The sequence below is a fragment of the Hylobates moloch genome, unplaced genomic scaffold (genome assembly GCF_009828535.3).
Source record: "Hylobates moloch isolate HMO894 unplaced genomic scaffold, HMol_V3 SCAFFOLD_36, whole genome shotgun sequence".
Taxonomy (NCBI): Eukaryota; Metazoa; Chordata; class Mammalia; order Primates; family Hylobatidae; genus Hylobates; species Hylobates moloch.
The window spans coordinates 2,094,834-2,118,710 of record NW_026652311.1 but is presented as its reverse complement, the minus strand read 5'-3'; the positions used below and the strand labels follow the sequence as shown (position 1 = coordinate 2,118,710).

The 23,877-nt window shown below is 34.7% G+C and overlaps 1 protein-coding gene across 5 annotated transcripts in view; it reads left to right on the top strand.

Moving 5' to 3' along the window:
• The window catches only part of LOC116463421 (serine/Arginine-related protein 53), a 453,415-nt gene that overhangs the window by 191,852 nt on the left and 237,686 nt on the right, over positions 1–23,877 (top strand). For all 5 annotated transcript variants that reach the window (XR_009212055.1, XM_058434631.1, XM_058434633.1 and 2 more), the window contains one exon: positions 14,406–14,442. Coding sequence is in view for 4 of the 5 variants with exons in the window: in XM_058434631.1 (XP_058290614.1) it covers positions 14,406–14,442 (37 nt within the window). In the remaining variant the exon portion in view is untranslated. The remainder of the gene's footprint in view (positions 1–14,405; positions 14,443–23,877) is intronic.

The following is a 23,877-nucleotide window of genomic DNA, read 5'->3' as shown; positions in this document are numbered from 1 at the left end:
TTTCTCCTTCACTTATGAAGCTTAGTTTGGCGGGATAGCAAATTCTGGGTTGAAAATTCTTTTCTTTAAGAATGTTGAATATCGGCCCCCACTCTCTTCTGGCTTGTAGAGTTTCTGCTGAGAGATCAGCTGTTAGTCTGATGGGCTTCCCTTTGTGGGTAACCCGACCTTTCTCTCTGGCTGCCCTTAACATTTTTTCCTTCATTTCAACTTTGGTGAATCTGACAATTATGTGTCTTGGAGTTGCCCTTCTCGAGGAGTATCTTTGTGGCGTTCTCTGTATTTCCTGAATCTGAATGCTGGCCTGCCTTGCTAGATTGGGGAAGTTCTCCTGGATAATATCTTGCAGAGTGTTTTCCAACTTGGTTCCATTCTCCCCATCATTTTCAGGTACACCAATCAGACGTCGGTTTGGTCTTTTCACATAGTCCCAAATTTCTCGGAGGCTTTGTTCATTTCTTTTTATTCTTTTTTCTCTAAACTTCCCTTCTCTCTTCATTTCATTCATTTCATCTTCCATCAGCGATACCCTTTCTTCCAGTTGATCGCATCTGCTACTGAGGCTTCTGCAATCTTCGCGTAGTTCTCGAAACTTGGCTTTCAGCTCCATCAGCTCCTTTAAGCCCTTCTCTCCATTGGTTATTCTAGTTATCCATTCTTCTAATATTTTTTCAAAGTTTTTAACTTCTTTGCTATTGTTTTGAATTTCCTCTCGTAGCTCAGAGTAGTTTGATCGTCTGAAGCCTTCTTCTCTCAACTCATGAAAGTCATCCTCCATCCAGCTTTGTTCCGTTGCTGGTGAGGAACTGCGTTCCTTTGGAGGAGGAGAGCTGCTCTGTTTTTTAGAGTTTCCAGTTTTTTTGTTCTGTTTTTTCCCCATCTTTGTGGTTTTATCTACTTTTGGTCTTTGATGATGGTGATGTACAGATGGGTTTTTGGTGTGGATGTCCTTTCTGTTTGTTAGTTTTCCTTCTACCAGACAGGACCCTCAGCTGCAGGTCTGTTGGAGTTTACTAGAGGTCCACTCCAGACCCTGTTTGGCTGGGTGTCAGCAGCGGTGGCTGCAGAACAGCGGATTTTCGTGAGACCACAAATTCAGCTGTCTGATAGTTCGTCTGAAAGTTTTGTCTCAGAGGAGTACCCGGTTGAATGAGGTGTCAGTCTGTCCCTACTGGGGGGTGCCTCCCAGTTAGGCTGCTCAGGGGTGAGGGACCCACTTTAGGAGGCAGTCTGTCCGTTCTCAGATCTCCAGCTGCGTGCTGGGAGAACCACTACTCTCTTCAAAGCTGTCAGTCAGACAGGGACCTTTAAGTCTGTGGAGGTTCTTGCTGAGTTTTTGTTTGTCTGTGCCCTGCCCCCAGAGGTGGAGCCTACAGAGGCAGGCAGGCCTCCTTGAGCTGTGGTGGGCTCCACCCAGTTGGAGCTTCCTGGCTGCTTTGTTTACCTAAGCAAGCCTGGGCAATGGCGGGCGCCCCTCCCCCAGCCTCGCTGCCGCCTTGCAGCTTGATCTCAGACTGCTGTGCTAGCAATCAGCGAGACTCCGTGCGCACAGGACCCTCTGAGCCAGGTGCGGGACACAATCTCCTAGTGTGCCGTTTTCCAGGCCCGTTGGAAAAGCGCAGTATTGGGGTGGGACTGACCCGATATTCCAGGTGCCGTCTGTTTCCCCTTTCTTTGACTAGGAAAGGGAACTCCCTGACCCCTTGCGCTTCCCGAGTGAGGTAATGCCTCGCCCTGCTTCGGCTCGCGCACAGTGCGCTTCACCGACTGTCCTGCACCCACTGTTAGGCACTCCCTAGTGAGATGAAACCGGTACCTCAAGCAGAAATGCAGAAATCATCCGTCTTCTGTGTCGCTAGGGCTGGGAGCTGGAGACCGGAGCTGTTCCTATTCGGCCATCTTGGCTCCACCCTCCTGACTATGTCACAATTTTTAATGGTGATATTGTTTTCTGTTGTATGGTTATATTTTATTTGACAGTTTGCCATTATTGGGCATTTAGTTCTCAGTTTTTTTGTATTAAATACAATGGAGTGATTAATATTTTGTGAATGTATCATTGGGATAAACTGAGAGAAGTAGACTGTGAGGCAAAGGCTTTACGTGTATTATTGAGAATGTTGATACGTTCTTCCAATTGCCCTCCGGAAAACCTGTGTTATTTTCTGCTTCCACTGGTAGTGCATGAGGATACCCGATTCTCAGCACCTTTGCCAACAATGGAAACATTATCATTTGTTTTCACCTTTGCTTGTTTGCTAGGTGAAAAATGGCATTTCCTTTTATTTTATGGATCTTTACTGTGCACTATAAAATTTTCCTAACTGTTTAAATGTGTTAGCTATTTATACAGTATTTGTTTTGTGAATATTGTAAGAATTGAATGAGAATGTAAGTGTAAATGACCAGGTTCAGCTAAGTGTTTATTTTTACTTAAATCCTCATCACTTTGCTGCCTCCTCCCTAATCATGTTTCCAATTAAGGAGTAAAGGAATGTTGTAAAATCTTGTTTTATTCTTGAGGTTATTGTTTTTTAGAGTTGACAGTTATAAATTCTCCCTTGACTAAAGTTTAGGAATTGAATTCAGGTTTCTAGCTGAGCGGCGTAGTGTGATCTGCTGAATCTCTCTGATCCTCATTTATCTCATCTATGAAATAGGTATAATAATTACATCTCTTTATGATAAAATCATAAATGTTAAATGAGCAGATTATGTAAAGCACTTGTTACAGCGCCTGGCAAACTCCGTTCAGTATTTCCTCACAGGTGGAATCTCTGAGAAGGTCAGTTCACTTAGACAAATACCATGAAAATTTAAGTGCTGGAAAGTGCAAAGAGGTCTTTAGGAAATGGCAAATCTTTTGACTTGAGCAAGAATCTTGAATTCTAGGCCAAGGAGTTTGATTCATTAAACAAGGAAAGACTTCATTATTATTTCCAAGCACTATTAGATGCTTACCTGATTAAAATTACACCTTAGTTTTCAGTTTCCTGTTAGTTAAATAGGAGAACAGAAGTTAAACAGAAAACAACAGAAGAAAGAGAAAATCATCAAAAGACTTGAATAATTGAAAACTTGGATAATCAATTTCTGAGTTATTCAAACTTTGCTGTTTTCAGGAAAAATATACACATGTTGCACTTTTCCCTCAATTTTTTTTTTTTTTTTTTTTCCCAGATGGAGTCTTGCACTGTCACCCAGGCTGGAGTGCAGTGGCACGATCTCAGCTCACTATAATCTCTGCCTCCTGGGTTCAAGTGATTCTCCTGCCTCAGCCTTCCAAGTAGCTGGGACTATAGTTGCGTGCCACCACACCCAGCCAATTTTTTGTATTTTTATTAGAGACGGGGTTTCACTGTGTTAGCCAGGATGGTCTCCATCTCCTGACCTTGTGATCCACTTGTCTCAGCCTCCCAAAGTGCTGGGATTACAGGCGTGAGCCACTGAGCGTAGCCTTTTCCCTCAGTTTTAATAGCTAAAGACTTAATAGGATATATTTATGACCTTCTCTTTGGGATTGTTGACTGTGTTACATATGGGAATATATTGCTTTTATGAAATTATTGGGACATAATTTTATAGTAGAATTTTTGGAAGTAGAAATGGTATTTTAAAATTACATTTAAATTTAGATTATTTATAATTGTAATGTGAATTTAATTGATATTTAAATATTTGTATTTGTTTAGAAGTAATAGAACGCATGAATTTATTTATGATTAAATAGTGGAGATGAAATATGCTAGGTTTATTTCCCCTTATAAAAATTATTTAACCCCATTTCTCCAAGTGAAATAAACATTACATAAAATCATCGATGATTTTTTAAATCTAATGATTATTCTTTTCTTATACCCCAGTTTTATTTATAAGGATAAATCAGAAAGAACCTAAATGTCCAAAAATAAGGGGTAAGTTAGCTTATTGTACATCTGTATGCAGAATAGTATGCGAACATTGAAATATTATATGGAAATATATTATTGACCCCCAGAAGCTATTTATAATATATAGTAAAGTAGTGAAAAAATTTAAGCTATATGAAAAATCAACCATGGTCCCATTTTTATAAGAAAAATAATTGTATTTGTGTGTATTCATAAGAATGTCTGGAGGAAAAAACGAGGACATATTGAAGCTATTATCTTTGGCTAGTGGGATTTCAGGTGACTTTTATTTTTTCTTCATTAGAACCAGATGTGATTTTGAATTTTTCTACAATAAACATTTATTATTTGCAGGGTCACTTGTAGCCCATATGGCACCTTTGTGCATATTATACAAGATGTCCCTTTTTCCTGTGGATGCATACCAGGATATACTGTTTGGCCAGGGCACATAGCTTTTAGCTTCCACTTGCCCCCTTGATTTTTTTGTTTTTTCATAATGAACAACATGCACAACTGTATGTGATGGACCTAAAAACTTACATTATAAAAATTATTTTAAATTAATTAAAGTTTTATGACCTTTTAATACATCTTCTCTGGGCAGGGTACTCTCCATACTTGAACACTGCCAGGTCATGCTGGACTTTTGAGCTCACTCTTCCTGCCTCCTCTTTTCTATGTACTCAGTCTACGCAAATACAATGAATCCTTCAGGATCTAGCTAAAATTACCCTTCTCTTTGAAATCTTTTCCAACCACTCTAACACATCTGGTCATTTTTCCTTTTTATGAACTTTCCTTGAACAAGGTCAAGAGCGTGGGTTGAAGTGGGGGGTGATGGTGAATAGCTTGCATCTCACCTGCTAACTCCAGACAACTGGCCATGACTCCTTACTAAAATGTGTTGAGTTGCACCTGGCCTAAGTTGGAAAGAGAGTTGTCATTGATTATGAATGTTTGTCCTGCGTGTGGGAAGTACCAGATAGGTAGCATGTATCACATGCCCTTTCCCTGCCTGGATTGGACATTAACTATTTTATATACCATCTTCCCCCGGTATCTGTGAGATATTGATTCCAGGACCTACTGCACATACCAAAGTCTATGGATTCTTAAGTCCCTCATATAAAATGGCATAGTATTTGTCTATAATTTATGTATTATATCTAGATTGCTTATAATACCTAGTACAACTTAAATGTTATGTGAGTGGTTGTTATACTGTATTGTTTAGGGAATAATGTCAAGAATAAAAACTCTGCACATGTTCAATATAGATGCACGTTCCCTGCCCCCGCCGCCCCCCCCCAAATATTTTTGATCTGTGGTTAGTTGACTTGATTGTTGTGGATTCACAGATAGGGAGGGCTGACTGTACTAGCCTTGGTTTGACAACACAGTTTTTAACATGTAAGGCATAGGTACCATATTTTTTATTGCTTTTTTTCTGTTGATGATGTTTGTGTTGTTATTGTTTTTATTATACCCTCAGAATTTATTGTGGAGCTAAGGGAGCTCAGTAAATAACATTGCTGTTGTACTTTCACCTTGACATTTCAAGTCTGTTTCTGCTATAATTTCTCTTGTGTCTAAAATAACCTCTTTTATTGGTTCTTTTACATCAGATCTACTGATGACAAATTTTTAGTTTTCCTTTGTTTGCAACTGTTATCTAGAGCATGACTTCAGAAATACTGAAATCTCTTCTCTTTCCCCTGTAGACCCTTTCTGTGAACTCTGTTTACTTGACTGGTTTTAAGTGGCATAACTGATCCATACTAACTTAAGTGTTCAGCTTCCCGTTGGAATAAGCCAAGTGTGTATCATAAGTCCTTGGCTGTTTAATATATTTAATTTAAACTTGTCTTGACATAGTGGATGCTCACTAATATTTGTCTATAAAACTAAAGGATCTTAAAAAGAAAACAAAACACTTAAATGTTGTTACTATGGTAGACTTATCTGTGCAAATGATTTATAAGTTCTAGAGCTTTATTTATTACCGATAATAATCAGTCAGATCGAAAACTACTTGTAAAATGCAAACATCTGGAAACCATCATTCTGAACTATAGTAACATAAGAATATTCATTTAGAGCCACTAATTTGCAAGGTGTTCACCAATCAAGAGAAAAGTGCTAAGAATTCTAACCAAACCTGAGAAGCAGAAACTGAGAATTTCAGGAAGATCTTTGTAGATCAGAGTACTGACATTAAGCATTTTTTAAAATTGAGTTAAAATACAAAAATAGAAATTATTTTTGCTTGCTTTTCCCAACAGTGTACCTTCTTGCTAATAGAACATAAGAATGTGCTTATATCAGGATATCTGTAGTGTTCTATTGGATACTAGCCAAAATTTATCTATCTGTCTATCCATCCATCCATCCATCCATCCATCCATCCATCCATCCATCCAAGATTTGATGTTTGAAAATGAGACTGACTTTCATTTATAGGTATTACAGTTGAAATGGATTTCAAGGCAATTAAAAAAGATAAAACTTATATAAAGATTTTATTTTGGAAGTGGAGTGTAGTCAATTGGTCCATTATTAGGCTGTTGTATTGAACCAGTATTTACTGAGTGACTTCTATATTATATGCTGATTATCTTGTTAATCTGTGATTTTGAATGTAAGGTGAGAAAAATTTGAGAAATATATAACTGAACAAAGACCATTAGTAAATAGTAGAGCTGAAATTAGAACTCAGCTTTTTTTGTTTTGTTTTGTTTTGTTTTGAGCTCTGTCGCCCAGGCTGGAGTGCAGTGGCGTGATCTCGGCCCACTGCAAGCTCCGCCTCCCAGGTTCACACCATTCTCCTGCTTCAGCCTCCCGAGTACCTGGGACTACAGGCACCTGCCACCACGCCCGGCTAATTTTCTGTGTTTTTTTTAGTAGAGATGGGGTTTCACCGTGTTAGCCAGGATGGTCTCCATCTCCTGACCTCGTGATCTGCCCACCTCGGCCTCCCAAAGTGCTAGGATTACAGGCGTGAGCCACCACGCCTGGCAGAACTCAGCTTTTTCTTAGATTTATATTTTGCCATTCTTTTTATTCATCAATAACATTTCATACGTAAGAAAATCTAATGCATGATAAACAAAAATGTTTTCATTATTGTTTGAGATGGAAAATGTAGATTTGTAATAATGTATGTAGTCAGGCTTTTATAAGCCTTCAGTGACATCATGTAAAAATCCAACTCCTGTAGGTTTTGCTTTATGAAAGAAAAGAATACAAAATTAACTATGATCTTAGCTCTTATATCCATAGAAAACTGCAGCATACTAATCTTTTAAAATAATATGTTTAGTTCATGACAAAAAAATCTACTGTACCTTTTTATTTTGGCCAGGTGCAGTGGCTCACACCTGTAATTCCAGTTCTTTGGGTGGCTGATGTGGGAGGGCCACTTGAGGCTAGAAGTTCAAGACCAGCTTGGACAACATAGTGAGACCCTACCTATCTCTACAAAAAATAAGAAAAAAATTAGCTGAGTGTGGTGGCACATGCCTGTGGTCATAGCTACTTGGGAGCCTGAGGATGGAGGGCCACTTGGGCCCAGGAGTTAGAGTCTAACTAGATATTGCTATTGCATTGCAGCCTGGGTGACAGAATATCTCTTAAAAAATTATTTTTAATAGTTAACTCCATTTTTCATAATTACTGTATATGTACACATTTTCACATAGGATAATACATTAGTGATTATAATTATATTTAATCTTTTATTTACCAAGGACTTGTTCAGTGGAATGATATTTTAATGCTACTTCAATTAGTTATGTGATTTATGGTTTATGAGTATTTTACAACTAAACCCTCACTGGAATTTTGGCTTGCTCTTTGAAATGGTTTTAGTTATATTTATTTTGTTAAGTTTCTACTCATCCCCCCAAAAAAGTCACTTTTCTTTTAGATGTCTTTTGTTTCTTAAATTTGTTTTTAAGTAATCACTTTTATAAGTAAATCCATAATAGATTTTGGATTGAGATAATAGGGAATGATGAGAAAAATTGTCATTACTTTACTGGGAGAATCAAGTAATTTAAGTTATTTTCCTAAGCTTATGTTTTGACAAATGTAGATGCAAAATATTGATAGTAAGGGAAATTGCTATCATCAGAAAGAATAGTATTTTTTCAAAATAAATATCATTATTAAGTGTGGCTCCTTAACCCAATTCCTCTAGACAACTAAAAAACCTGAATATTCATTGGTATGATTGATACTGTTCTTCTGTTTTAAGAAAAGGAAAGAAAAGTCAATGACTTTCTGGTAAGACTAGATCTACAAAATCTTAGTCTTTTTGTTTACAAATTTCTTAAGAGGACATAAGCTTTATTATAGCAATAGTTTTTAGACTTAGAGTATATTTCTTTTGAAAAAATAATGAAATTTGTTTGTAACAAAGGAAAGTAATACCTACTTTTAATTTTTTTCTTGCCTGCCATGGCATGATTGATACATGGCATCTTCTCACTCCTAAGATTAAAACTATCAGGTGCCACCTGGTTTATTTAGGAAAACCTCAGTCTTGTCCCAGTTAGTTTTAAAATGTCTGCTTCATACATGTTGAGCCACTGCATTTCCTGCTTTAGAGCCTTGTGTTATGCCAACATTACTATCTGTGCTGCCTCAACTACAAATTGGATGAACAGCCTGTGACACTTTTTCAATATTATTACATTAAACCAAGTGGATTTTGATTGATAACCTAATATTCAACTAATGCAGAACATCAATCATGGCAAGTATATTAATTATTTAATATTGCAGTCTAATTCAGAAATCGATGTGCTGCATGAGGGGAAGGGAAACTCATGGTTCCCAGAAGATTTAAGACAGGGAATGATTAAAAAAAGACCTGCTGTACTCCTGTGTGTTAGTTCGATACAAATCTTTATTCATTTGCCAATAATCTCTTCCCATTTTCCACTTCAGGACCATTTTATCAGTTTCGAGACCTATAATTGAATTAAGTCTGCTTTCAGCACAGGGCAAAAGGAGTTGCACAAATATTGATGAAGTCATGACAGGGACAACCCAAGAGACAGACCACTAAAGAGGACAGGTTTTATACCATTTGTTGTAAGATCCTTCTGTCACTGTCTTGGATATTGCCTTTCTGTTTTTTCAAATTCATTAAAACTTTTAGAATCACTTTTAATATTTTTGTGTTTAAATGCCCTCCATCATAATAACATTTCTTTAGTTTCTTTTTTATCTTCATGTACATTATCCTTCTTACTCTTTCACAGCAACCTTGTGTGTTAGGTAAGGCAAGTAAGCCTCACATCATAGGTGGACAATCTGAGGTTGAGAAAAGTTGGATTATTACTCAAGCTCACAGGACTATTTTGTAGTAGTGTTTAAATTTGAGTATAGGCACTCTGCTTCTAAAACCAGTATTATATGTCATACTGTTTTGTGTTGTATTTATGTACTCATGATACTTTACCTGTGTTGTTTTGAGGTGGTCGTTCTTCCTTATCTTTCTGACCAAAGTAAAAGTAAAGAAAACTGATTATCATGGAGAACTGGCTTAAACTTAGGTGTCCCAATGTGATATGTGTTAAGCTTTATGTATATGCAAACCTTCCAGATATAAATGAAAACTTCTTGGTTTATCTTTCCCTAGACTAGAATATACTTAAGTCCCTGACTGTCATATATGTATATATTACCTAAAATTACCTTCTTTTCCTAATATATACATACATTCATATGTATACATACATACATAATACATATATGGGAGCAGGGGACTTAAATGTATTTTGTCATTAAACGATTAAACTTACTGCCCCAGCTTTCTTTTGGTCCATATTTGCCTGGTTTTATGGGAAACCTTTTTTTGGGAAACCCTTCTGAATCGTTTTGTATTATGTGTCTTTTGTAAATAATACATTGCTGGATTTTGGTTTTTATCCAATCTGAAAATCTTTTCTGGGATTTCAATTCCAGATGATTATGGGTGAATTTTCTCTAGTTTTCTTTATAGTTGTTGATTACTTAGATTACAATAATTGCTCAATTCTAGGCCATCCTTTACTTGCCTTACCTTGTTGATTCTTCTTGAATTTATCTTCTTACCTGCATTATATTCTTCAAGACTTCTTTTAAATGATGTCTTTTTGTGGTGAAGTTTCTGAAACCTTGTATGCTGAGAATTTCTTTATATTTCTTTGTATTTAAATAATAGTTTATTAGCTATATGTTAATTCTTGGTTCACAGTTCTTTTCCTGTAACATTTTATCTTGAGAGTTGTTATTACTCCGTTGTCTTCTTGTCTTCACTGTAGTGTTGGGAAATCTAATATCAGTGATATTCTCCCTTTGTGTAGGGGTCTCCTTTTTCATTCCAGAAGCTTTTTGACTTTTCTCTTAATCCATTATAGTCTTAAATGTCTGTATAATGTGTTTCGCTGCAGATTTTTAAACACCCTTTCAGCACCCTATGTGCCCTTTCAACCTGAGATTTGAATATTTTTATATCTGGGAAATCTGTCATTATTTCCTCAAATATTTCTTCTCTTCCATTTTTTTTAATCCTCCTTCTAGGATTCTCATTATATAGATGTTAAGACTTCTACTCCTGTTCTTAATTCTATCAATTATTTGTCTTGTCTTTTTGCCCCCTCCCTATGCCTTCTGCAATAGTTCTTCTACCCAGTTTTCCAGCTTATTAATTCATCCTCTGTCTGTATCTATTGTATTTTCAATCCATCCTCTGAATTCTTTATTTCAAATGATTATGTTTGTAATACCCACTATCATATATTGGTTCTTTTTCATAACTTCATTTTCATACTTACATTTCTAAAAATCATCTCTTTGAAGATGTTATTATGTTTACATTCTTGTTTAGTTTATTCTGTTTTCTCTGGGTAAGATTATTATTTTTTTAAATTCTGGTTTATACATCTTAAAATTTTCCTTGTGGGTTCATCTTTTTTTTTCCTAACAGCATTTAGCTGCCTTGGATAGTAATTTTAATCTAAAAGGAGGGGTAAAAACCTAAGATCTGACTTGTGCTTCTCTAGGCTAATTTAAAAACTAGAGTGGACAACCTCTAGTGTTCTAGTTTAGCCTCAACTACTTTCCCCATTGTGGCTCCCACACCCTCAAAAACAGTAAAAAGATAAATAAATAAATAACCACCCACACCCTACACATGTTCATGCACATACAGGCACCTGTGCCTTCCTCCTAATACTACTGTTTTATCTCAGGCAGCCACTCAGTGTTGCAAATTGCCTTGCTCTTTACATGGGTTGGAGATAGAGTGGGGCTGAGTAGTACTGCTCAGAGACCTGAGCTGGTTGCTACTGACTCTGTACCCAAGCTTGTCTTGTGATTCAGATGTCATATCCTTAAATATATTGATTCAGTCATTGTATTGGGTGCTGGAATATAAAAATTAAAAAGATGGAATGCATATCGTCAAGGAGTTTTCACTTCACTGGTGTAAGTAGGAAAGTAAATAGGCATTTATAAAATACTGTGATCAATTCTGTGATGGGACATGCCCAGAGTGTTAATGGAAACATATAGGAAGAATTCATTACATAATTTGTGGGACAAGGAGAAGGTTTCCCGAATTGAAGAATGGTTTAGGATGAGTCCTGAAGGATGGATTTTTGTTAGACAGGGAAGATTAGAGGAGGTTGGGAGAAAAGGAGCATTTTAGGTAGAGGGTGAAAGTAGTTCATTGGTGAGTGAAACCAGGTTAGTAGTTTGTTGTGGCTGCTGTTGTTACTTTTCATGTAATGTAGCTTTGACAAGATAACAGAGGGAATAGGTAAACTGCAGTATGGTAGGATACTGTAGATTTTAAGAAGAGAATTGACATGATTAAGTTTATATTTTAGAAAGATTTTGCTGTGTTAATGGAAAATGAATTGACATGGGACAAGGCAGGAACTACTGGCATTCAATAAGAGACTATTGCAGCAATTTATGGAGAAAGGATGATGGACTGGAATAACATAAAAGCTGTGAAGATAGAAAGAAATAGTTAAGTCTAATGATAATTAAGGATGTTGGAATAGCCAGGGCCCTATGGTTGACTACATTTGGTTATATTTGATAGTGAAGGAAAGGGAATGTGCCAAGAATGATGACTAGTTTTCTCTCAGCCATGCCATTCAAAACATTTTATAAATATCTTTTAATTTCAAGAATTACTTAGAAACATGGCAAAGCAGTAGTCTACATTGTCTTTTTGTTTTAAAGAACAGTTTCTTGTCCTCATTCTAAAATACAGGTATCTCAGAAAATTAAGTGATTTTCCCTAAGATTGTGGCAGACACAGTTGACAGCAAACCTACCCTGAAATGAAGCTATTTACAGTCTTTGTTTATCCCATTTTGTGTGGACATTAATATCTTTCTTTCAGAATTATTAACGTGTATGATGATGAGATGCTGCATCAGACCCTCCTGGCACCGTTGTATGACATACCTTAACCTTTCTAAAATCTGAAATATTCTGATAAAGCATGTCTAGCCCCAGCTATTTCAGATAATAAAGTATAGACTTAACTTTGAATCTGATCATTTTTGTTCTTTTTATATTGCAATATTATTTTCTAATAAGAACCATTTTGTGACAATGTAGCTGTGGGAGAAAGTGAAGTAGATGTATATTATATAGCACAGACTCTAAAATAGATTACCAAGTGAAGATACGAAACAGAGTGTATAATATGCTTCTGTTGTGGATTTCAACAAACATAGAAGGGAGAAAGACACACACACACACACACACACACACACACACACACACACGAGTGCATAGAATATCTTCAGAAGGATAAACCAAGATTGAGAACTGGGAGTCAGTGATGGGAGGAAGACTTAATTTTATTTCGTGTGTGTGTGTGTGTGTGTGTGTGTGTGTGCGCGCGCGCGCACGTGTGCATACACACATCTATGTTGCCCTGTTCAGATGTTTCACTATATGTTAATACTTTTTGGTTTAAATTTTAAGTTATGCAAATAACTATATTTGAATGTTCTTGTGAAAATGTAAAGATTCATTAGACTTCCAGCTCCGATAAATGCATTGGTTTTATAATGATAAAGTATAAAATAATTATTTATATAGATAGTAGCCTTCTCTCACACCTTGCAGTAATTTATTCCTATCATTTGTCAGTAGGACTGCAGACATTAGAGATTAAATAATGAGTTTCAGAAACCATTAAATATCTAAACATTGAATATATAGTTTTGCTAAGATTGCCAGAAGCAGGAAATACAGAAGAGAATGGCTGAAAATTAGTGCTAATCAGTAGAAGTGGGAATTTAATATATCAGACTGGGCAGTGAGAGCAAAGGTTAGAAGCCATGAGTACAGTTTTCCAGCAGCAAATCTGAAGGGAATAAAAATGGAGAAATTTGGAAAGATAGTATAGCAAGACAAAGGAAACAGGTAAGTATATCTTTGGCAAAGAAAAAATAGAAGACAGAAATAGAAAAGAAAGTTGAGACCCCTCAGAGAAGTGAGGAGATGTGGGGAGAAGATTAAACATCATGAATATAATAATGTTGTTTATTGTTGGAGGATTTATATTAATAATTACTTTCTGCAATGTGGTAGGATTGTAATTTCTTGTTAAAAAAGGTAATGCTTGGTACTTAGAATGGAACTAAAATATTGCTTGATCAGAATGAGAAAAGCCAAAGTTCATTTGTCACAAATAAATTAGTACAGATTGAAATCAGAAAAAATTTAACTATTTGCCACATTTCAACAAATCTATATTTAAATTATGTTTGCTACATGTACAGATACTTGTATTTTTAGTTCCATAAGCAGTCTCTTTTACAGTAAAAAGCAGGAAATTTAATACTTAAAATATATCATGATATTTGATGTTTATGTTTTCTTTGGTGATATTTTCTTTTTTAATGTTAAAATGATCTTGGGTCCTGATTTGTAGTGTGCATTAAATTCATAAAATTAATGACAGGAGAAAATAGGTTAAGATTTAGTTATTTAGCTGTGTACTCACTAATGTATTCTTTATGTGTACATTCTTTTTATAAAAATGCAACCATTGATGGATGGATATTTGAGAAACCAAATATAATAAAATGTGAGTTATAGAATCTGGGTGGTGGATAGAATCTGTAAATTTGAACATTTTCATAATAAATGTTGGAAATAATAATATAATAAAATTTCTAATAGAAAAGCTAGTGTGAAAGGAATAGATATTGTATGAAGAATAAAATGATGTTTGTGAGTTCTTTACATTTTTCATTGACTTTGAAAAATCTGAAACTTTTTTTAGTGAAATACCAATTTAGTGGTAAATCTGATATAAATTATCTGTTCACTTTTGATAAAAACTGTTTTGTCCTTGAAAACAGTGTTATGAACATAAGTAAATACATATGAAAAAATTAAAAGGGTTTATAAAACATTTTTGAGGTAAACAAATTAAAGCAGACAAGGATTTAGCAACTATTTAGAACTTTTACTTTTCTATTTTAGGGAATCTGGAAACATCAAAGCTGGATTAGAACATCTGGTAAGTTCTAATTTTCTCTTGAACATTTCATCATCTTTGATATCTGCATTCTAAATGAACACTTTTGAATGAGCTTTGAATACCTTGTATTGAGAAAGTCAACCATTTCCCAAAGGGTCAGCTTGCTGTTATTATGTGAAGGCACTTACATTTTCATTTCTCTTATCATTTCAAGGGAATTTAAAAATTTTTAAATTACTTTTTTTTTTGATGTAGAGATGAAATAAAATGGATGACAATCCTTGGATTGATGCTTGCTTTAATTATAAACAAAAATTGTTTGGTGTAGAATTTTTGGCGTATCTTGATCTGATGAAAACAAGCTTGTGTTTTAAGAAAAACACAATCAAATATTGCATGCATAAATATGGTATGTTTTAGCAATTTAGCAGCTTTGAAAGAAGTGCACAGCTTTGTCTTTCCTGATGTCTTTGCTTTATGAATAATGCATTGGTTTAAACTACATTCAGATTTAGAATATAAAATAATTGAGATGCAAAATTTTTGGTTTAAGTAAACATTTTAGAGAAAAGTGAAATTCAAACTGATTTAGCATTAAAATGTGTTATTGATCAAAAAATTGGAAAACCCGTACAATTGTAATATGTTTGAAACTCATTGAGCCCACTGTATTGAGTGTTTATTACAACATTAAGTAGTTCATTTAAACTGAGCATTACAGAATCATCCTCTGGTTTCTGGTCAGATCCAAATGTTGAATAATTAATGGTACAGATTCTTTTGTAAATACAGTCTAAGTAGTTTTTTAATGCAAGACTTCATTTGTATATCATACTGTAGCTTTGTTAACTATTAATGTATTTTTGTTCTGCTTCCACAAAAGCAAACAGTAGCAAGAGACAGCTTCATTTTGACTTATAGCAGTTTTATAGTTGGAAGGAATTTTTAGTTTTTCTTTTACAGCTAATGGAAACTGAGGAAATCTAGACTTTTAAAAGTGATCCTAAAAATTAGAGATTAATTATTAAAAAGGAGGATATAATAGAAAATTTGAGCTATGTATTTGGGGATCAGAAGTTAGTAAATAACATGGTTATTTTCATCGTTAAAAATATTTCCTGAACCACTGTTTATCACTTCATAATAGCACATAGATTTAGAACATATGGACATCAGAATAAACATGTTAATCTGTAACATCACATTCCAGTATCAGTTAGGGGCTTACAACAAGGAAGAACAGCTATCATAGTGCCAAAATTAGGTGTCTTTTATTTTTTATTTTTATTTATTTATTTATTTATTTGTTTTTTTTTTGAGATGGAGCCTCTCTCTTTCTCCCAGATTAGTGTGCAGTGGTGCGATCTCAGCTCACTGCAACTCTGCCTCCCAGGTTCAAGCGATTGTCCTGCCTCAGCCTCCCAGTATTTGGACTTACAGGTGCCCGTCAACGACACCCAGCTATTTTTGTGTGTGTTTTTAGTAGAGATGGCACTTCACCATATTAGCCAGGCTGGTCTCAAACACCTGACCTCAGGTGATCCGCCCGCCTCATCTTCCCAAAATGCTGGAATTACAGGCGTGAGTCACCTGGCCTGAGGTGTCTTTTATACTTTTGTTGTAAATTATTATTTATTAAAAATATTTTATATTTACTTTGTTCGTGTTCTTCAGTAAATAAAAATGGCTTTGATGTTTTACTAGTTTAGATTTCATACGTTTTATACTTACTAGTAGCATCTCATTTTCAGTGACTATTTCACACATTTATATTGTACTTATAATTTTATCCAGCAGTGGTTTTCTAGCTGTGCCTTGGGCTGCCCAGAAAGCTCTCCAAAGCAGGTGGTACTCCAGACTTCCACTACTCACTTTAACCAAAATAGTTCCACTTGTAGTTATTTTGTAAACTTTTGAACTTTTAAATAACATTTCATCTGAAGAAAGAGTACTCTGGCTAAAAATATTTTAAAACTTTTTATAAAACATAGCTACTCATTGAAGAATAATTGTATATTAATTATTCTTCTCTATTCTTGACACTAAGTTATATTTCATTTTTACTTATGTCACATACCTCAAATGTATTTCAAAGATAAGCACTTTGGGAATGAGAGAGCCAGGTCGTATACCTCAAATATGTTTCAAAGATAAGCATTTTGGGAATAAAGAGCCAGGTCTAGCATACAGTTAGGTAGTAAGAAGCAGATGATTTGAATGCATTTTATCTTAGTTGTTTGAAAGACTGTAACTTGATGTTGTAATTGACCCACTAACTGTGGACTATTAACAATATATTCATCTATCCATCTGTCTGTTTATCCATCCATTCATCCATCTTGCATTGTACTTTAATAATACTCATTAAAGTCAGTGATATTATGAAGAATACCTTTATAAACCTTTCTAAAAAGGTTCATGCCTAAAATGGAGCTAAACTCACAATTTGTGGCTTGAGCATTAATGAAACCTGTTCTGTCTAGCATCTGTGGGCACCTGAGGTTTGTGTCTCTCCCTTTTACTGCTGAGCAGATTGTTTAGAGCCTTCTAGCATATGTGTAGCTCTTCTTTGAATTGGCTGTATATCCAGATACAATTAGAAGTATATTTTTGAATAGATCAGTGTTAAAAATATATGATAATATTAAAATAAGGAAAGCATCCTGTACATTTGGAATTAATCTCTTCTTTGTATAGCTTTCTTCAGTCTTTGTTTTTAAAAAATTATTTACTTAGATTATCATAGAGAATTAGCATTGTTCTAAGGGGGTAAAAGCCAATATACATTTTAATAAGTTAAGAAAAATTATATTTGTCGCTTGTTATACTTGCTACCAGGTAACATAGTTGCTCTGTTTTTGTACTATATGTTTATATGCTCTTCTTGGTATATAGTTATATGTAACTCTGAAAAGGGGAAAGCAAGTGTGGATCTGTGGAGAAAAGAGTGGGGTAAGTGGACTCTTCCCCTGGAACCTCTTCAAGGACTGATTTCCTTTACTTAAGTTTTTTACAATCTCTTAGACCATTGATTCAGCCTCTCTGTTTTTTTTAAATCATTTCTTTCTCTTAATGTTGCCAAGTGATCTTGAGAACTGTCCTAGTATCTCATTCTCCCCAGCTTAAATTTTTTATAATATACTGTCCAATACCATCTTATTTTTCTTTTCACAAACTTGTTCACTACCCATAAAGCCTATGCCTTTTTAAAGTTCTAGACTGAGACTTTGAAGGCTGTTGTTCTGTTATCTATTGATGATTCTTGTCTGATGATTGCAAAATACAGATTTTCCAATTCTACTGCTCCCTCCATGTTACAGCCAGCATTCTACAGTAAGGAAGAGCCCACCTTCCTTATTTTATTTATCTATTTATCAGGAGTAAGGACTCATGATTTTAATTTTATTAAATAGGTTATTGTCAGTTACTTTCCTTATTTATTTTGATGGTCAGATTGTCCCAGATTTATCAGGGAGAATCTTTTCAAGATGGCTTCTAGGTTCTTATAACAAGTGAGAACCCTGACTCCTAATAACACCAATACAGTTACTCATTTGTTCAGTCATATAATACACATAAAATAGTTTTAGAATTGCTACAAGCATACTTTGAGTAAAACAACCCTATTAAAAAGAGTTCAAGATTTATTTGCAGTTCCCTTTCTCCAATGAATATAGTTATGTTATTCATTTGAAATATAGTTGCATTTATTTGTTTCTGTTTGCATTCAATTTAGGTGTCTTTGTCCCCATTCCTATTGATTTAATTATCTTTGAACATGTATGATGTTAACATACTTCCAGAGGTCAAAATTATACACAGTGGTATTCTCAGAGAGGTGTGTCACTCTCTTGCTTTCTAGCCTGTTCTCTTTCACCCCTTGTAAATAAATAGCCAATTTTATTGACTTCTGGTTTATTATTAATCCTTTGTTTTTTTGGTTTTTTTTGTTGTTGTTGTTTTTGTTTTTTTGGTTAAACTGTGTGTGTGTGTGTGTGTGTGGCGTGTGTATTTTTTTTCCTTTTTTTTTTTTTTTGCTTAACATTATATCCTGGAAAAATTACTGTGTGTATCATTATATTTATTGTGTTTCTTTATTAAGGGTCTGAGATTTTAGCCTACTTGCATGGCTTCCACAGTTGTATAGATGCTGGCAGAAGATATGAGATTCCTGGGTCAGAGGCAAAGTGGTTTATTGCTAACAGCACAACAGGTAGCACATGCTTCACGTGTGCATAGGTTTCTCTTGACCCTCAGGTCCCAAGAAGTAATGCTGCATATTCAGTGGGTTTATGTCATAGCTCAGTGCCTATAACATTTTTTAAGGCTTAAAGGAAATGAGTGAAAACACTGCTTATAATGTTGTGCTTAATTAGATTTTGTAATGAACTTAAGAAAATCATTTTTTTAATTTGATGAGTAATCATTTATAGATGAAAGGCCTTCTGATCATAACCCCAGGGTTGTGTCTGTTATCACAGAAGGGTTGAAGGAGTGGAGGTGGGTGGTTATTAGATGTTGCCCCTGACTTTTTTTTTTTTAAATTGCTGCTCTAAAATTGTAGAAAGTTGACTCTAAGTTCTTCTTGTTCTATCAAAGGTTGCTGACTCCATGTTTTTTCTTTTTTCTTTCTTTTTTTTTTTTTTTTTTTGAGATGGGAGTCTTGTCAGTCTTCCAGGCTGGAGAGCAGTGGTGCAATCTTGGCTCACTGCAACCTCCACCTCCCAGGTTCAAGTGATTCTGCTGTCTCAGCCTCCTGAGTAGCTGGGACTGCAGGCACTGGCTACCATGCCCGGCTAATTTTTATATTTTTAGTAGAGACCAACATGATTTTACCATGTTGGCCAGGCTAGCCTCGAACTCCTGACTTCAGATGATCCGCCCTCCTCGGCCTCCAGAATGCTGGGATTACAAGCATAAGCAACTGTGCCCGGCGACTCCAGGTTTTTTCTACCATTATGTTTTAAAGTTCTGGATAATGTAGTGAGTAGTGACGCTTATTGGACTACTGAATGGGGATTAAAATGTTTACTTTCAGCTGAGGGGTTTAATGAAGTCAACACATTTTTATTTTTCCAATTAAGAAAAAAATACAGGAGATAGAGCCTTGCCATTTGATGACAATACAGCTATTATTATTTTATAACCAAACTATAAAAATGATGCTATCCTTTTCTCTTGGGAGAAGGATTTAGATCAGAAAATATTAAGTTGAGCTGTATGAAAAATTGTTACTTTTTTAGGTCAAAATAGTTTTGTGAGTTGTTACTGGCTTGAAAGAAGGACAGCTGTGCTATGCCCCCTTTGGCAAGGAATGAAATGAATTATCCTGATCAGTATGATGTTTCTAAAGCTTCCTTTGTTCTCTTTTCTGAAAGTCAAATAAATAGAAGTGGCTTGTAGTAACTGTACAGGGTGATCTGGGGCAGTGCTTCACCATCTTTAATGTACATGTGAGTCACCTGGGATTCTTGCTTAAAGCACATTCTGATTCTTTGGGTCTGGGGCACGATTTGAAATTATGCATTTCAACGAGCTCCTAAGCAAGGTTAGTGCTGCTGGTTCAGTGACCACCAGGAAGAAAAATACATTAAAAGGCATTAAATTGAGAGACATGTGTCCAATGAAGAAGGCCTTCTGAATCTGGAGAAGAATCTAGATGTTTTCATTGTATTCATTGAGTATTATTCTGCTCCCTATGAATGATTGGTTGGGTGTTCATAAACCCAGGGGAAGGAGGTACTCTAGAAAGTTTATAGAGGGGCAAAAAATTCATCTTATCTTGCAAGAGTAACAGACATTTGTTTTCAAATTTTTGGTTCAGATGTTAAGTTGTATTTTTCAGGACTGGTGTTGGACGCTAGGACTAATAATACCTTGTTAAGCTTTAAGTGGGAAATTAAATGAATGATAATACATCTTTTAGTGAAAAGGGTTACAAGTGTTTACAGCTTTAAGTGGGATTTGTTTTCTATTAATAGCTGAATAGCAAAAGAACTCTGGAGCCATACCTGTGGGTTTTGTCTCTCCACAGAGGTCTCATTTATGTTTCTTATATTGTATAACATTTGAGAGTAATGACCTACTTGTCCTTGTGGTCAAGTAACACAGTCTCACCATTTTAAATGTTGAAAAGCCACTGTCATTAATAGTTTGTTTAGCCCATCAGTGGTTTATAAGAATATAATTCTGCTTGCCAGAAATGTAGGCAGGCCCATTGCTATTAGGTATTCATCAATAACTATCAGGTTCCAATAAAAGCCCTTTCCTTTCTGTTTTAGACTGTTTTACATAGGACTTGAAAATCAAACTGCTGTATTTCGGTTTTCAGACTAATAGTTCTGTTTAACACAAGCATAAACACAGTTAATGGATCATTGTCATACTTTTGGGGATTCAGTTAATGTACAGCATGAGCTAGAAAATGCAAAAATAGATTATAAACTCTAAACTTTCATCTGTAACATTTTAAATATTTCAGTTGTAGCTTCATATTTTCTTACTGTGTTCTGAAAATATGTATTTGACATTTGTCTAAATGAGTTTGAGAATATATTATCTCAAAATGCACTGATGTTACCTATATACTCAATAAATTTATTAAACACTGATTAAAAATATTTATTAGCTCATGTCACTATTTAAGGATTTCAGCATAATAGATACCTTTCTCCCAACATTTTAATATATTTTTCTCACCCAAGACAATATACATTTGAGGTTTAGGGAAAAACTACATATTAAAACAGACACTTTCCTTAAACTGTGATCATGAGATGAAACAGCATGTTTTTCTTCTTTCTACAAGACCAATTCCATAAATCTTTCTCTTTCCTTTTAACAGACAGTGCGTCCTATGAATGTGTGCAAATTAAAATACCTTTAATGTGGATAAAATATTAATGTCATGTTAATGTCATATTACTGTCATAATTTCTTAGGCAGTTTACAGATCTTAAATCTGAGGACTGGCATATAATCTAGTCATAAACAGTGCCATGTCAAGTGATCCATTTCTCTGATACATTTTGATGAGTTACAAGTTTATTGAAAATTGATTCTGTAATAAATGATTAATATTGTCCAGTCATTCAAGTAGCATGAACTTGGGCCCTTCTCTGCCCTTCCCCAATCCCTCCTTTCACCCTCTAGGGAAAGATCTGTGTGTTTTATTATAAGGCACAATGGTTTTTAAAATGGAGGGGAAATGGTGGCAGGCTGACGTTTAAAAAAAAGGACAAGATGTCATGCAATTTTCATGATATTGTTAATAGTCTCAGAATTATGTTTAATATAAATAACTTTTTTTGACTTTTATGCACCTGAGGTTATTAAAGCTTTTTAAAGTAAAACTAAATATTCTAAATGCATTAAAGTAACTCCCACTTCTCATTACTTAAGGGTCTGAAAATCAGACCTTCTTGAAACTACTGCAGTAACTGAATATTGTATTCTTATTATTGTTTTTTGTATTAGGGTTCAAAACACTGTAGGCTTACCTTCATTGCAGGGCATCCCATGTGGTACCTAGTAGTTATTTCAGGGGCTTTCTTGGGATCTAACTTAAGTAACTGTAGAGAGAGAACTAGCAACAGGGATAACAGCACTGTTTTCTGTTAGGAGTTAAGATGGAGAACACCTTTGCCACAGTGCTATCTTTAATCACGCCTATTACCATTTGCCACTGAATAATAGCATCTGTATTTAATTTTAACATACACGGCCTATTTATTTTAGGAAGAGCACAGCACAAGGAGTCAGAATATTGTGATTTTACTGTGTGACCTCTAGAAAGGCACACAACTGCTCTGTTTCACTTTTTTCATTTTCCCCTTACCCATAGCGTTGTTAAAATAGTATGTGAAATTTATCAAAGCATAAGACTTTTTAAAGTATATCATTATTTTTGTAGAGAAAGAAAAAATTGTAACAGTTCCAGTTAATGTAAGAAACTTTAGATAAAAACAATATCTTAATTCCAGCATACTCAGAGCGAACTATGAGAACATTTTGTCCTTTATCTGTTTATATCCTTACCCTTTTAAAAACTTCATTATATACTTTTAAATATTATAAAGTACTTTAATACGTGTTCATTGTAATATGTCAAAAAACTGATAGATAAAAAAAAGATTATATCTTTTCCTATCTGCCATCAATCTTGTCTTAATAGTTACCACTCATCTCCTGTATCCTCTGTTTTCAGGCATATATATGCATATATTACTTAGCTTTTTGTTAACTTGTAAAAATACAGTCATACTATGTATGGTATTTTACAACTTGGACTTTTTATTTATTTAGTGCTAGATGCAATATGTATACACACACGTGAAGCTGGTTTTTGCTGGAATTCTGTCAAAATCTGGAAGTTAATACTACTACTATATCATTTAAAGCATTTCTAGGGAAGATTTGAGGACCATGTAATTTGCCTTTTATGGAGTCAGCACAGATTCAACTTTATTTTTACTTTGGTTACCTTGATTACAGTATGTGTAAGAATAGGCTTATGATAAATTTATTGTAATCAGTACAGGAAAGAATGGGTTACTTTATATAAGAAAATCCTATCTCATAATTGCAAAAAACAAATAAGTGATGATTAGATTAGAAAAGGGGCTTATGACATCTTTAAAATAGTTTAGATTTATTACAGACTAATATTTTTAAATTTGAAATTTTGACCCAACTCTTTCTGTAACATTTTATTATAATCTTCAATTTTGGTAGTGACTATATCATACCATCATATTATAGTATAATTTCTTTCCTTGTTGACTCTACCTTTTAAGTAAATATTCAGCTTTATATTTATTTTTTGACTAAATTATTCAGCATCTGCTCTTGCAAATGTTGTGTGTTTATTGACTTGTTTGGGAATCGAAAGACAAGTAAATTGATACCATATTGTTTAGTAAGTTATCAAAATTATTTTTTTTAATGGGGAGGGACTTCGCTTATTTTTAAAATCTTTTGTGGCCAAGTGGAGTGCGCGTTAAAAGCAAGATGCGAAAGCTTGAGCTTCCAGTGGAATCATTGATGACTTCTCTTCTATGACCTGGATAGGTAACAGGTTTTTTTATTTTTGCTGAGCATATATGAATATTATTTTTAAGGAAAAATTACTTTTGTTTACTGCTTTTACTTGGAAAATAAGCAGAGTGCTGGAAGCACTGGTTTAGCATTAGGTGAACTGATTCTGTGCACTGGCACTTAAACCTTTGGTGGATTCAGTTTGTTCCTATATAAAGGAAAGGGTATAAACTGGATGATTTCTAAGGCTCTTGAATATTTGATTCCATGAAAGAAAAATCTTTGAATGCTTAGCATATAAAGGCTTGTATTCATAAGTCACTGCTTACCTAACTTAAATGAGATATTTTAGAATATGCTTAGCTATATATCGCTATACTAGAGCGTCATAAACAATGTGTATAAATAGATTTAATTCCAAACCACTTTTAGGTGTGG